We start from the raw sequence: 15,138 nt of genomic DNA on the forward strand, positions 1-15,138 counted from the left end.
TTAATAAGATGAATTCAATGAATAACTAGTACTCACTGCTATAGAAGTAAATTTGGTAAGGACTATAAAAGCTATGTCCAACATATTGAGCTCAAGTCTTACTTGTGGACCCAAAATTGGTTGATAGATGTTTCTCTATGTAAATTGGAAATGAGTTGATCCTTTATTTCTCTATTTGAGCATTTATTTACTAATTTGGTGAAAGAGAAGATAATGTGATTTTTTGTCTCTTAAGTGTAAATAGGGGAAGAATGGTTGGAACGAGGGTAATGTATTAAGGAGCGAGTTAATGGAATTTCATGTATAAAAAGTGACAACATAGAATGTGGGTGGTAGAATATAGTGATTGTGTGAGGAGTGAGAATATGTTTTGGGTGTATTAGTTATTCACCATCACACTAGTTACGGTGATGACTGAGAAAGAGGGAGTGTATAGTACATTGAACACTGTCTAAGCTCATTTGTTATTTTTTTTTTTTTGCATTATGCTTAATCTAATCATGTTTTAAAGAGAGTGTGAGAGAGAGTTAATTAGTATGTAAAGTTATAAACTTTGGAGAGCACAAATCACCCAAAGAGAAGGTATAGGTTAAAAAGTATCTTACTTTAATTACTTAAATAGAAAGTCATTAAAATTGGCATTAAATTGACTTAATATGTGTCAATTAAGAATGTTGAGATAGGTCCTTAATAGTATTTCTAAGAGGTGGTAATGACAGTGGATTTCGGTTTTCTTCCCTGTTTCATTACTACTCGTTACCAACCCCTAGCTAAGAGACTACTCATAAGTCATCACATGAAGAAAAACACACTAATAACAAAATCTAGGGTATCCATTATTTTAACATGTAGAGAATGGAATAGAAATTACCACTTGAAGCTTCAAAATTGAGGAGATGGTTGGAAATTGGAGAAATAAATCTTGAAATATCTTCTACGATGATCGAGTTTGTAATATTCTTTTTAGATACTTTGATTGAAATGGAAACTTATAAAAAGAACATATACGTATTGGTGATGAAATTGTATAATCAAAGATGTCTGTTTGAGGTTTCCCTTGCAGTGATAATCACTAACATATTACCATAAACATAATATATTCCCGCCTACCGAACAAGTGCTAAAATCACTCCGGGAGGATGCATGTTTTAACAGGTAGGGTCTAATAAAAGTATCACCATCTCAATTGGAATAGGAAGTGAAAACATAAAAGTTGGTGTTGAGCTGATCATAATTGCATGGAATAGAGACTTGCCTATTTCCTTTGATGTGTAAAAAAAAAAAGTACAAAAGATACAACAATTTACAAATCTTTCTATAGTACAGTCTGATCTCCAACATACTTAACCAAAATCGACGGAGTAGAGGTCATATAACAAGGTGGAGAAAGAATAAATCAATCTAGATAACATCTCATACAACACACCTACTTACACAAGACAACCATCCGAAACTCTCGTTGATATAATACATGTACAAAGAAAAAATTCTAACATGCTAACTGATCCGAGCTGAACGAAACATAAGGGCAATTCATGGTAGAGAAACTCTCAATATTGGTTCTCTAACCAGTTGAATAATAGTTTCGAAAAGTCCTTATTGCCTCCCAAAATGTTGCTTGTTGCTTCCTCACTCATTCAAAATGGAGCACCACCAATATAAGTTTTCCCTTAACCCATCCACCAGTATTTTATCTCACATGCAGGACGTGTTTACACAAAATTGCTCTATATGTGTTTCATATACATAGGTAAAGTAGAGAAGTATGATACCGGCATACCGCTGCTGTATTCTAAAGAGCCTGTGCCTGAGTTTTTCAAAAAGTGGCTTTCCATAGTTCATCCTCACTTTCCCCACAACGCTGGTGAACCTCATGAATCCTTTCATCAGACCGACAAATGCCACTGCAGATCCAGTCAAATGAAGCACCACAAACATTTCCTGCCTGAGCTTTCCATTCACAATCTGTAGTGATAAAATAAGCACAAAAAATTAATGTTGAGGTTATCTTCTTTATCTATCAGAAGGAGATCAAGATTACATGTACAATTTTACTGGTATAGAATAAAATTTGTAAGGGATAGTAATGAAGTTGTATATTGTTCACGCAATGGTTCATACTTATATAGTTGTCTTAGAAGTGCATTTCCATTGACAAACATTGATTATTCTACTCTCAAGGAAAAAATTATTTGTGAAAAAAATTATGAAAAGAATCCTACCTGGGGGAGTACCACAACATAGATTCTTGTCATCAACATGTGTTACATCCAGACCAATAAGCCATGATCCTAAAGAAACATCTTCATTCGCATATTTGTGCAGCAGATGTCTGGAAAATCATAAATATCACCAAAACAAATCACATTACTAATCAGGAAAAGAAACAGTGTTCTGTTGAGGTGTCCATTATTTCAAGTGAAACATGGTCCGAACATATTAGAGATAGCACATCATATAGCTAGCAGTAGGGGACTAAGCAGGTAGCCAAAATGTTCAAATTATAGAATGATAACTCACAAAGATTCTAAAAGTTGTGGATTTACTTGTTAATGGCTATATAGGTTGCCAAATCATTTGAAATAGCATATAGCTGTCCTGTAGCATGTCGAAAATACTTGTTTCCCTCTCCACCAAATTTCCAATGCTCTGGCTCTTGATATCTCACTCCCCTGTTCATGATAAGCAGCCATTAGGGGCTATGAATTAATGGTCCCTTCTATAGTATATAAAAAATGACAGAACTCATATTACTTTTTAGCAAGGATTGGACCAGACTTCATGCAACCTACATATACTCTAGGCTTCAAGCGATGGCTGGATAAAATCCTCCCTAATGTGCCTGCATAAAAAAAATCTAAAATAAAAACACAACTTCAAAGTATAGATGCATAAACCTTTTGCTATGAGAACTTCATTGTCAGATAAATTATCATAAAACACAAACTATCTTGCTTTATTGATAACTAAGAATATGCTTGTATTAAAAATTTAAAATAGACCATTTCTGTGAGAGGATGAGAAGAATTCCACTACCTAGCTAAAGCAATTGGAGATAGCTATACAATACGAAGTAAAAAAAATGGAGACCATGAAGCGAACAAAAACTAAGACTCAAAGCACATTTTTTCTCACATTTTCCCAGTACGAATAATCCATTTACAGACGTCCATCATCAAAATTTGTTTAGACTACAGTAGCTGCCTTCAGTCAGCATAATATCCTTGTGTTTGAACATTGTAACTATAAATAATTAATCGTTATGGCACAGAATGTTATGCTAGAGACAAGGCAACCTTGAACTTCACTTTATTTAATTTTCAGAATATATTAGAGAAGAGGCCATTGGGTCTTTCAGTCGGTACTACAGAGTACAGAAATTATATTGATTCTTTGTGTTAAAAAATTTATGGGGAATGCTTGGACAAGAATGCCTGAAACTTCTATTATGTTCCTGTAGATAAATTATTCTATTCATGAACAACATCTTCCACTGCACAAACTACTATGAGAGCTTAAAATTTATAAATGGCTGCAAAATCCTCCCTCTTCTAGCAGCAGCACATCATGCTAGGTGCTACATCATGCATTGATTTAATATACTAGTAAAATAAATTAGATTCAAAATGTGGGCACTTAAAAAAGCCTATGGAAGGGATTTAAAGAATGAAAGTGCTTGAGAAACTCCTTACCTAGATTAACATGAACATCATCATCTACTTTTACATAAAAGTCAGCATCCCACAGGCCAACAGCGGTGGAAAAGTATGTCCTTGTCTTGGCTGAGAGTTCCAAATAGCCCTCTACATGTTCCTGCTTATAGTATGAATATGTACAATTTAAAAGATGGCAGATAATAGTTGTTTTCATGCATCACAGTTAAGATAAAAAAAGGAAACAAAGCTTACCAATCTCAAAAAGTCTCCATGTTTGTTATCCTCTGCTTCGATTGCCTTATCAAGAATGCCACCAGATGTTGAACTGATTACATATTTCACATAGTTACATTTTTGTACAATTGTTCTTATACAAAAGAATCTCTCATATATTAATCAATGGAGAAACACAGAAGGAAAAACCAGCCAAGGTCAGCATCAGATTACGAAAACATAACATTATAAAGGCCTGAGGTGACCTTGAGTCAATGACGGATAGCGTGTTTGTAACCCGTTAAATTGAAAATAAGAGGCAAAGCGTATGGTTCCGACCACCCAAGTGGCCTCCTAGGGTCTTGTGGGGTTCATGGGAAGAACCTCATCTTCTTTCCTTTCCAGGCCCGGAAAAGTTGAAAATTCTCCAAAACTGAAGACTATAATCCATGCTTTTAAACAACTAAAATTCCAAAATTGAAGTGGATTGGGGGCTATCTAATGGCATCAAAAAAGTTGGTTTAGAACCATACTACGCCTACCAAAAGGTCTCTAAAGTCTTAAAATGAGTTTGATTCAATTATATGGCCATTTCAAAGATCTAATTCCGGCTCCACCCCAAGACTAGTTACAAAAATGCCACTTCACCTGGTGTTCCTGCAAGTGCTAATATCTGTACCCATTTGCAAACAAAGCCAACGGCTAAAGAACCACTTCTGTACATTGATCGACCTTCATGGGAATAACAATCCTAGTTGGGGGAAGGGAAGAAAAAATATGAAGGTACATCATAACATATATTCTCTAAAACTGCATAACCTAAAAGATTATTATTACCTGTGGCCAATCACAAATCGTATAACGATGCCCTTTTCTTCTTCTAGCTTCTTTCTTTTGTCACCTTTATATTACAAAAAAGATCTACATATCAACATTGGTAACCACGCTTATAGAAGAAAAGAGGAAATATAACCAAATGGATGCCCAACCATAAGTTTATTGTATGCACCTTGTGGCATCCAAGTTGCACGAACTGAATCTCTTCGTTTCCGGCTATTAAAAGCTGTGTTAATTCCTATGACCATCAAATATTTTCGTTTAGAAGTTAAGTCAGCAATCTTCAAGCTCTCTGTTACAGGAGATCCATTCATTATTGACTCTTGTGCTGCTCTTGCAGCAGCTAATTCTTCTTCAAGTTTTGAAATTGTTTTATCCAATGAACTGCATCAGAATAAGTCATCCAGCTCATTACACGTGAATTAGGAGCAAAAATAAAGGTGCATAAGTGAAAACATCATTCAAGCATAAGAGAGCTTACTGTATGCTGTTGCCTTTCACCAAGGATTCCCTAGGGACATGATTAGATTCATGCTGAAAAACCTTCATATTGTGATGGGAAATGTTGGGTTAGATGTAATGGTAATTTACATATTAAGAAGGATAAGCTTGGATTAAAGAGGCAAGTACTACTTGAAACTTGACAAGTGAAAATTGTAAATATGAGCATGAGTCATTCAGTAGTTTAATGAGGAGAGTACTTTATGATCCCATACTAATATAGGCATTTATGATGCCACTTTACTATTCCACTTTTATTATTTAAAAATAAAAGTAAAACAATATATTGTGAGAGGAGATTTATTTTCATGTTTATCTCAGAGATAAACTTGAATTTTCCCTTAATACATTAGGTATTGTGCAGCTAAGATGATCGCATATGAATTCAAACACCTTCACAGTTCACAGCATATCTGGATAATGCTTTAGAGATATGCGCTTTATATAAGATCAAAGGAAAGTCATCATTGCACTGATAATTGAAATAAGCTGGACTATTACTAAATTAATCAGCTCAAGTCTAAGCCACACATGAAAGAGCTTAATAATTTAATCAAACAAGAGCCAATGTACGACTGAACTTTTCTACAAAATAGAAAAGCCAAAACTCTGTGATTTAGTCAGTGGAACAAGGAAAAGGTCTAGTTTTCTATTGCAGAGCTAGAAGAATAGGTGAGTTCTATCAGCATGAAGATTTCAAAATCAAATTTAATCCCTATATTTGAATTGGGGATGGAAGATAGTATTCTAAGAGGATAGACACCTGTTTCTGCTCTTGTTTTGTCCGTATGTCTTCACCTCTGCCCCTTGTATTCACAGTATCTTTTTCTTCAGGCATCATCCACATCCTGGGACATGAACGATGTTGATAAGGAACATACATCACGAGAAGAGTTTAAATCACCACCAACAGTTCTACAAAAATGTACAAGATACTACTAAAAGTTCAATGCCAGAAACTGTAAAGGCAACTTTTGAACTTATTGTTGAATTGTATTTTTATACTCAAAATTATATAATAACAGATGCATAACCATTCAACTTAAATCACATGTAGGTTTATCACAAATCTCTTTCGCAATCGTAGTTAAGGCAGCGTGCATGTAACAAACCCATTTTACATGAGTCTCTTGGTACCATTCACCAAAGCATTGTACTTGCGTAATCGCTCTTAGAACAAGTATAACTACAAGGACTAACAATGAAGGAAATTGCTTGGACTATTGACCAACAAAAATGATGCGCTAGCTGAAAAGGTTCACGCTTTTTCTTTTACAAATCCAAGCAGCCTAAAAGTGAGTAGATTAGTGACAGTAACAAAATGATAAGAACTTTAACAGTGAACAGACGGTTGGAATCATAGTAATTGACATGCATCAAGAAAGATAGAAACGATTTGGAATATATTCAAACTTTTGCCCTTCTTTTTAGTCAAGAGAATGATGCTTGTGGCCACTCGAAACACGAGAATGTTATGCTCAATGTTAAACTCAGATACAAAGCAACAAATATTTAGTTATTGTCATTGTAAATTTGTAACTTTGTATTTTGAATGATTACATATGGTCACAAAGGAAACAATATACTTCCTCCGTTTTTATTTAGTTGACACGTTCCATTTAGGAACACATATCAAGGAGAGGAAAGAGAATGAGAGAAAATGATAAAGCAAGTGGGGTACACTAAAAAGCAAGGTATAAAACTCACCTAAAAATGAAATGTGTCAACTAAAAATAAACTTCCTAAAAAGGAACACGGCTCAACTAGAAAATGCAATGCACCCAAAACCACCTCCCGTGACACTCACTTACCACAGGCGCCAGAGAGGACAGCAGGCATTGGACACCAACAACAACAATGCAATCGGGCAGCAGCAAGAAACAGAGCACTAAAGCAGGGGACAAACTCTTACAATTGTTTGTTTGTATTGCACTAATATAGTAGGAGGACAAGAAAGTAGCAATTGTATTAATTAAGGCATTATTGCCATTTCGAGTAATGTAGTTGTAGTATAAGAAGTAGCAGCTTAGTATGAGAGGGCATCCAGAAATTTGTAGAGAGAAATCGGAGAGTAATGGCCTAAAGCCATGTTTAACTTTTGCAAGCCTTTGGCTTAATCAATCAAACAAACCGTCCTTCTACTATTTGTTGAGTATTACACGTATTCCGTTGCAGAAAAATGGAGGTAAGTATTTTTATTTTTAAATGGCCATGTACTAATGCATATTCTACATCATGACAATGATGATAGATTTTTGGTTAGTTTTTCTATTTAGTACTCTATTAAGGTAAAGCAAGTTGATTATACATTCAGGCACAATATAACTCAAATGAAAACACAAAATTGTATAAAGAACATTGATACGGGGTCATATGGGTTGAGATTTGTGTAATAACATGAATTGTCAGTATGATTTTGTGTTGTTCTAAATGTAATCTTGTGCTATAATAAAATCGATCCACCTTAGATGATCTTACAAAAGTATACTTAGCAGAAAAATTAACCAAAATCAATCATTAATGTGATATTGTAGGATAAGCATAGATAAAGTGTCATTAGAAAGCATAGCCTTTTTCTCTGGTTAGTAGTTACCCTATATAATCAGCCAAACACAAGGTTGCTTATAAGAATTTATCATTTATTATTATGGAGATAATCAAAACCTAGAGTGAGATATTTATCATTCTCAGGGCTATATAGAGTATAGACCTATTAGAAGGCTTTCTATGGTTCCAAACAATTTTTTATGACTACAGCAGGCAAGTGGGCAACCCCATATCCACTTTAATTTTGGAAAAAATTCCAAAAAGTTGGTCTGAAATTCTGAAAGCGTAGATTAAAGCCTTCAATTTTAGACAATTTGCAGCTTTCCCGGATCCGGAAAATACAAGAAAATGAGGTGCTTCCCATATATCCCACAAGACCCCAAGAGGCCAGTTTGGGTGGTTGAAATCATCCATTTTGCCTTTTAACTATCAGTTAGCCGGTTACATACACATCTCTCTGCATTAACTCATGGACACCAAGGACCTTTACGTTAATGTATAAGAATTCAAACAACATTATATGACCCCAGGAAACATCCCTACCATCATTTGAGTTTTCTCGACACCAGATCCCAAAATCACCAGAAATGGTCCTAATTTGCATATAATAACTTTCAGAACTGGCAAACATTTTTAGCCATTGCAATCGCTTCTCAACAGAAACCTGACTTCCAATAATGGCCAGATCTTCAAGTTTAAACACAAATTCAACATGAAGTATGAAGACTTCTAATGGTACTCCATGCATGAAGCATCCCGAGAAAATTTAGAGTTATGCATACGCAATGCAAGTTGGCACCTATACTGCCTTAAGGACTACATCACAGCAGACCAATCCAATAGTTATCATAATAATAAGTCAACAACAAACTTGTAACTGCAGCATTAGAACAGGTTTTTCTTAAGCAGGTTTTCCTCATGCACTTCTAGTTGATCCAACTTTCCATATTAGTACTGGTGATATCAAATTAGGATAGTACTGTTAAACCTCTGCACACCGCCATTGAAGAAGAGATCATATAGAAAAGGCATCTCAACCTTAATGCACATTTATCATACAATCTCCACCGCCTACAAGTTCAGCCACCCAACCAGCAAACCAAGAAAACACCATAGCGCCTCGTTACACAATCTCGGAGAACCCATGGTATCCCACCAGTGAGTCAATAGCCGTAGCAACTAGCAAACCTATCTCAACTGGCAATCCTCCAGGGTGCTGCAGCAGTAGAACTCATTCAACTACTCCTCCAGCTATGCAAAGGGTGATTAATATCACTTTCACTCCTCCTTGACCGGTTCGCCAATGATCTCCCTCCATAGAATGGGGCATTGACACTCTCTCTAATCATTGCTCAATAATCATCAGTTTGTAGATAGAGGTAACATTAATTGATCCTAGGTTTTTGGTTTCCCACAAATTGCAAATTTCCCCAAATTCCTACTTTTTAACTAAGAATGTGTTGATCTACCTACTACTAGATCAGAACCTCTTCTGCTTTAAAATAACACACGCAATTATTAACATTATTACAATTTCTACTGCAATGATCTCAGCTCAATCCACAACACATTTCCACAAAAAATTCCAAATTTCCAACTAATCAAATTATAAAAATTAAGCAACCCCTATACTCTTGATCACTTAAAACCCCATTTAAATCAAATCTCAATACCCTTTCCCAAATTAAGCTTAACATAAACGCTAAAGCATCATTTAAATGCACAATAAATTAAATTTAGAAAAAATAGGAACAAAAATAGGAACAAAAATTACAGAAAATAAAATCAAACTGCCCAGAAAAAAGAAAAAAAAAAAGTTACCTTTCTGTGAAGAACATTCCAGCACAAAAGCTACCAATACATAGCAAGATAACAAAATTCCGTGGTAAAAAATTTCTTGAAGAAGATTCATTTCCTCCCAATCCAGCTCTATTTTTCACCGACATTTTTGTTCTGGGTTTTCTTCACAAAGCTCATTTACAAAGAAGAAAGAAAAAAGATTGCAACTTTATTTTAGTGAAATTATGACACTGCAAGTAATTTGGTACTTATTTCTCAAGTCAAAAACCAAATTGATGATGATCTGGTCTGGTGGTGTTTTTTAAAATTTCTCTCTCCAATTCATACGAGATAATACTATTAGATTATAAGAAAACGAGTTATATTTGAGTATTTAATTAACACTTGTATTTTCTACTTGTGGATTTTCATTTGTTTTCCCAACAAGACAATTATTGGGAGATTAAGATCCAAGATCAAGAATTAATGGATACCCTACCAACAACACCAACCACATGACGTCTTAACAGTATTATATGATTATATCCTTCAAATACCAAATGGGTTGGTCACTTGGAACCAAATTCATAAGGTTTTGAGATCTATACCTAAGTACTTAGGTCTAGTTGTCAAGTTTGGCTCGAGTTTGGCTAACTGGGGTTTTTAAATTAAGGACCTGTTCACATTAAGTGAGCTGAATTGAACTGAATATTTTATGAGAGAAGAAAATTAGGAGTCAGACTGAATTGAACTGAACTAATTGGAGCTGAACTAATTAGAGCTAAATTGAACTGAAATGAAATTAAATAAATGTGAACAGACCCTAAGCGTAATGTTAAATTTCGAAACAAATATGAAATGGGCCTGGGCAACCCGAACAAGGAGGAGGAGAGTTAGGTCCACAAACAAGGCTTTGGAGCTTCCATACTAAAACCAATTTGCAATAGTAGGAGGTACTCCTCTACCTTATAAAGTGAAACCATCTCTCCTCTTTCTCCAATGTGAGACACTCATAAGTGGGCTACAATGGGTTTCAACATGTAATTTCTTATTTTTTCTAACAAATGGGTCTCATTTGTAGATAATAAATTAATAACCAAACACAAGGTATTAATAATCAAGTTTTAACCTCATACCAACTTAGCTTTATTCTTTATTCCAAACTCATGTTATTACGTGAACCAAATGCCTCCCAAGCTAGTTTGAAAGTTGTTTTTTTCCAGCATCTTTACATCATTACACGAGCTTCCAACATCTTTACATCCTCAACTTATATAGTTTAAACTTATTGTAACTAAATTTATGAGTGCTTTTAAGAGTCCAAAAACGTATTTTCTCAAAAAAATAATAATAATAATAATAATAAAAAAAAAAAAAGAGTCCAAAAACGTAGATTATAACATTTAATTTTGGACATTTTCAATCTTTTCAAGTGTGAAAAAATGATGAGGTATTTCTTTTTAACTATTTAGGTGATTGAAATCATCCACTATGCCTCTTTATTATCAATTTAGTTGGTTATACACACTTTTTTTTCAACAATTTTATGCCACCATGGAACTTCGTGAGACTGATATGATCATATATGATTCCAAACAATATTATATGACCCAAAGAATCAAAAATGCTTCGCCTAACATAACTTGAGTTTTTGACCTAAATTATGATATCTCCAAAAATGGTTGATTTCACGTTTTATAGCCTTTAAAGTTAGCATATGATGAATGTTCTTAAGGTTTAAACATCGAGGTGCTTCCCGAGCTCTCATAGGGCCTCGTAAGGCCTATTATGTGCTCAAAATCATCTAATTCATGTCTTGCCTCACCTATCTACTTTATCTCTTCTTTTATTTTTATTTTTTTTATTGCAATATCATTGCATATTTTCAATTTATAACGTTTTAAACTAACGAATGCCTTAGGGATGTCTGGGGTGTTGGATAAGATAACTAAAAATAAAAATATTGAATTAAAATGAATACTAATTACACTAATCGACATATGATTTTAACATACATTCCTTAATTAATATACTTTAGAAAATATTTTAAATGCTTATCTAGCATCCCGGCCCTCAGAACGTTCGTTAGCAAGATCCATTCACATGAGTCATCATGATTATATTATGTTTCATATTATGATTTTTATCCGTACTAACGCGTTACAACTTTACAAGTACGATAATATGCGGCTACCAGCCATAAGGCCACGGGGCCACGCTTGTGTAGAGTAGTAGAGTTGCACCATATGTTTTGGGTTTCAAAAGTGATAAAAGGCCCCGTGTTTAGATGAGCTATGCTAGATGATCCAATACTCGTTTCCTATTTTGGGCTCCTTTTGATGCGTTTCAAATAGTATATTCTATACGAGTAGCACATTACCAATTTACCTACATCATAGGCTTATTACTTAGAGTTGTTACAGTGTTTTACAGTGTAGCATATAACCATATACTTCGTATCACTTTCGATGGGAAAGATTGTACGAATTTCATAATACAAACAAAGAACTTTGTATAACAATATTATCAAATATATTCTACGTTTAACACATAAATCCCATGTATTAGTATAAGTACATTCAAGTTAGTTTGAAATGAAGAAAGAAAGTGATAGAGTATAAAACATATTCTTGGGCCTCAACCATCAGCTTAAGCTTTTGGTTGAATTGGTCCTTTAACATGGTATCAGAGCCATCGTGACACAAAGATCACGGGTTCGAATCTCATCCACCCCCCACTTTCAAGTGGAATATTAAGCGCAGGGTATGAGGAGGGCCCATGCTGCATCCACACTTCTAGCCCAACGGGCTCTCGTGTGAGGGGGCGTGATAGAGTATAAAACATATTCATGGGTCTCAACCATCAGCTTAAACTTTTGGCTGAGTTGGTCCTCTAACAGAAAGTAATTAAAGCTCTTGTTAGGAACTTTCATACCTTAAAACTTATAGAATTACTCCGTAGTAGTTTATGAGATTGGAGACTCTGAAATTATATAGTCAAAAAAAGTTTGAAATCAATTGGGGAAAGAAAACAAATTCTCAATTGGTTGATTGAGATGTTTGTCGGTGCCCATACACATTATGCACATGTTCAATTTGGACAAGAATCACAACATAAAAATGAGGGAGAATAGTTAAGGCAATATTTTCTTTAGGATTGGGTATACTTTATTTGTTCAAAGGTTCCTTTAGTACACATAACTTTCATATATATGGAGTATTTATTCTTGGATGTAGATTTGAACCCTAATCTTCCGTCATTGTTCTTGTCTACACCAACTACACATAGATTATCCTAGTGTTGGTTATCTTGAACTTTAGAATGCGCATCATGCATGGTATGGACTATGTTACTATTTTTGTACTAAAGTACAACAAATATCAAAAGAAAACTTCAAAGCTTTATTATCACAGTAACCAAAACCCTACAATTGTTTCCTGCTTTAAGAACCAACATCCAATAGCTTTTCATCTAATTTTGAATTTGAATCGACATTTTCTTTTTGAGTGGAATGAAAACATCTGTCACCCATTAAACTCGATATCCTGAATTCTATACTCCTAAATTCATAATTAATCGAAAGAAATGGTAGGTTATCCAAATTGGGCTACCATCATCAATTCAAGATACCTTAAATACTTTATCTTAGCCAAGGGTCGTTAGAAACTATTTTTAGCTCAAGCTAACAAAAATAAAGTATGACATCTAGACTAGAATTGATATTGGCATGAACCAATCCGACTCAAAAATTAATGTCAATAGATGATTTATGCGATGAGTATTTAATTAAACTTTTTAAATGTAATTATTTGATAGCAAACTTGTGCCTGCATTTCAAATATAACTTGACACAACTCATTTGGTTCGAGTTAAGTCTGATCAAAAGGAACCGTGTAATATATACTACCTGTTTTATCCATTATGTGCAACTTTTGTATATTATTGTAAAGGAGGAGGTAGTACGTCGTTTGGTCATTAGTCCATTGCCAAGTGTTTCATTCATGAGAAGTTCGAAAAATGTAAAATGCACCTGTATGGCCCTAAAGCCTTAAAGGCCTTAAACCAACTGTGTAGTGGGACAACAAAGATACAGGCTAGAGCAAAAGATACATAAAACAAGAACATAAAAAGATTAGAAACAACAACAAACTAGTCACATTAAAATCTCTCTCATATTATATAATTAAACATTCAACTTCCTCCTAACAAAATTTCAGAGGACTGCCAAACACAATTTCACAAAATTAGGCAGTTCCTCTGATAAATGAAACTCACCAACTAAACAAAAAAAAGCACTAATTAACCATACTTAATCAAGCTAATCAACCATACTTAAGGACTAAAAAATTGAAAACAACTTACATGGGACCCCTTATGTAACAGATAGATGACATCCATGTTCATGATGAACCCATGCTGATGTTGATTTCATCATCCCCAATTATACAAAATTGATGATGTCTTCCTTGGATAATGCACTAATTAACTCTTAATTATATCCTAATTTAATCTTATTTTTTAACCTATGATTCCTTGATGCCATTGCATGGTAGTCCATGCACACACCACATAATAATAATAATAATAACTAATATAATAAAATTAATATAAACTAACCCATAAAAATTAAACTAACCCATGAAAATATAATTAAAAATTTTACTCTAAAAAACCAGTTTTAGTCAAAATAGCATTTCTTACTTTACTAAGGTCTCTTCCTTTAAGAGTCCTTCCAATACCTTCATAAACAGAGAAAGATGAAATCTGACTTCTTGCTAACTTCTTTGCTAAATACTCATGTGGTGGAACCATGTCATCATCTTCACCATCACCATCATCATCATCATTACCATACACATACCCATCACCATCATCATTCACATGACCATCATCATAACCATAACCATGACCATTACCATGACAATTACCATAATACCCTTGATGATTAACAGCATTATAATCAACCCATGATGATGCAGAACCACCATTCTTGTTCTTTTTTGATGTCATACCATAAATTTTTGACCAATCAGGAATTTCCAATGGTGCTGATGACATCTTCTCACATGATGATGATGCTGATGATGATGATTTGGGTATCATTCTTGCAGTAGCAGTGAATTTTTTTGTTGCAGAAGATGAATTTTTCAATGATTTTCTGAGTTTTGGACTTGAATTTTCTCTGCTTTCTAGAATATTCCATACTTCTCCTTCTTCAAAGTCTTCATCTTTAACAAATTTTCTGCCATTCCTCCCTGCCATGACCAATTTTTTTTTTTTTTGGAATTTAAATCTGTGAAAATATAAATAGAAATAATTTAAACTAAATTAATTTGAAGGAAATTAAAAATGGTGAAATGGGTGTGAGGAAAAACTGAAAAAGGAGCAACAGAAAGTAAAGTTTAATGGGAAATGAGAGTTCATACACTCTCTATATAGGAAAGAAAATAACTTTTTTTTTAAAAAAAAAAATTTCTTTTCTTTTTTTTTTTTTTGGGTTAAGGGTTACAACTTACAAGTACAACTTCTATGTTGCAAGTATTTTTCTTGTGATGATTTATAAAGTGGGTTTATTAAAGTTAAAATGGGTGGGAACTCACTCACT

General features: G+C 34.1%; 2 protein-coding genes across 2 annotated transcripts; both read right to left on the reverse strand.

The window, feature by feature from the left end:
* Positions 1-1,371: 1,371 nt before the first annotated feature.
* On the reverse strand, positions 1,372-10,038 carry LOC145612561 (putative beta-1,3-galactosyltransferase 2). The gene is made up of 11 exons (XM_081667909.1): positions 9,576-10,038; positions 5,971-6,055; positions 5,188-5,249; positions 4,879-5,090; positions 4,707-4,770; positions 3,909-3,981; positions 3,693-3,813; positions 2,755-2,842; positions 2,547-2,672; positions 2,223-2,332; positions 1,372-1,965 (listed from the first exon to the last, which is right to left on the reverse strand). The coding sequence occupies exons 1-11, from the start codon at positions 9,698-9,700 to the stop codon at positions 1,817-1,819; spliced, it is 1,215 nt and encodes a 404-aa protein (XP_081524035.1). The 5' UTR covers positions 9,701-10,038; the 3' UTR covers positions 1,372-1,816.
* Positions 10,039-13,689: 3,651 nt separating this feature from the next.
* LOC145612257 (uncharacterized) lies at positions 13,690-15,138 on the reverse strand. Its single transcript, XM_081667634.1, has one exon. It carries the CDS (start codon positions 14,793-14,795, stop codon positions 14,193-14,195), a length of 603 nt encoding a protein of 200 aa, XP_081523760.1. The 5' UTR covers positions 14,796-15,138; the 3' UTR covers positions 13,690-14,192.

This window comes from Chenopodium album, chromosome 24 (genome assembly GCF_948465745.1).
Source record: "Chenopodium album chromosome 24, dcCheAlbu1.1, whole genome shotgun sequence".
NCBI classification, from domain to species: Eukaryota; Viridiplantae; Streptophyta; class Magnoliopsida; order Caryophyllales; family Amaranthaceae; genus Chenopodium; species Chenopodium album.

Excerpts from the sequence above, each read along its gene's own strand:
- LOC145612561 (XM_081667909.1), bottom strand. The coding sequence starts at position 9,700 with ATGTCGGTGAAAAATAGAGCTGGATTGGGAGGAAATGAATCTTCTTCA. Across the intron at positions 5,250-5,970 it reads CAAAACAAGAGCAGAAACAG|GTTTTTCAGCATGAATCTAA; the intron begins GTGTCTATCCTC and ends CACAATATGAAG. Across the intron at positions 3,814-3,908 it reads ATGGAGACTTTTTGAGATTG|GAACATGTAGAGGGCTATTT; the intron begins GTAAGCTTTGTT and ends TACTATAAGCAG.
- LOC145612257 (XM_081667634.1), bottom strand. The coding sequence starts at position 14,795 with ATGGCAGGGAGGAATGGCAGAAAATTTGTTAAAGATGAAGACTTTGAA.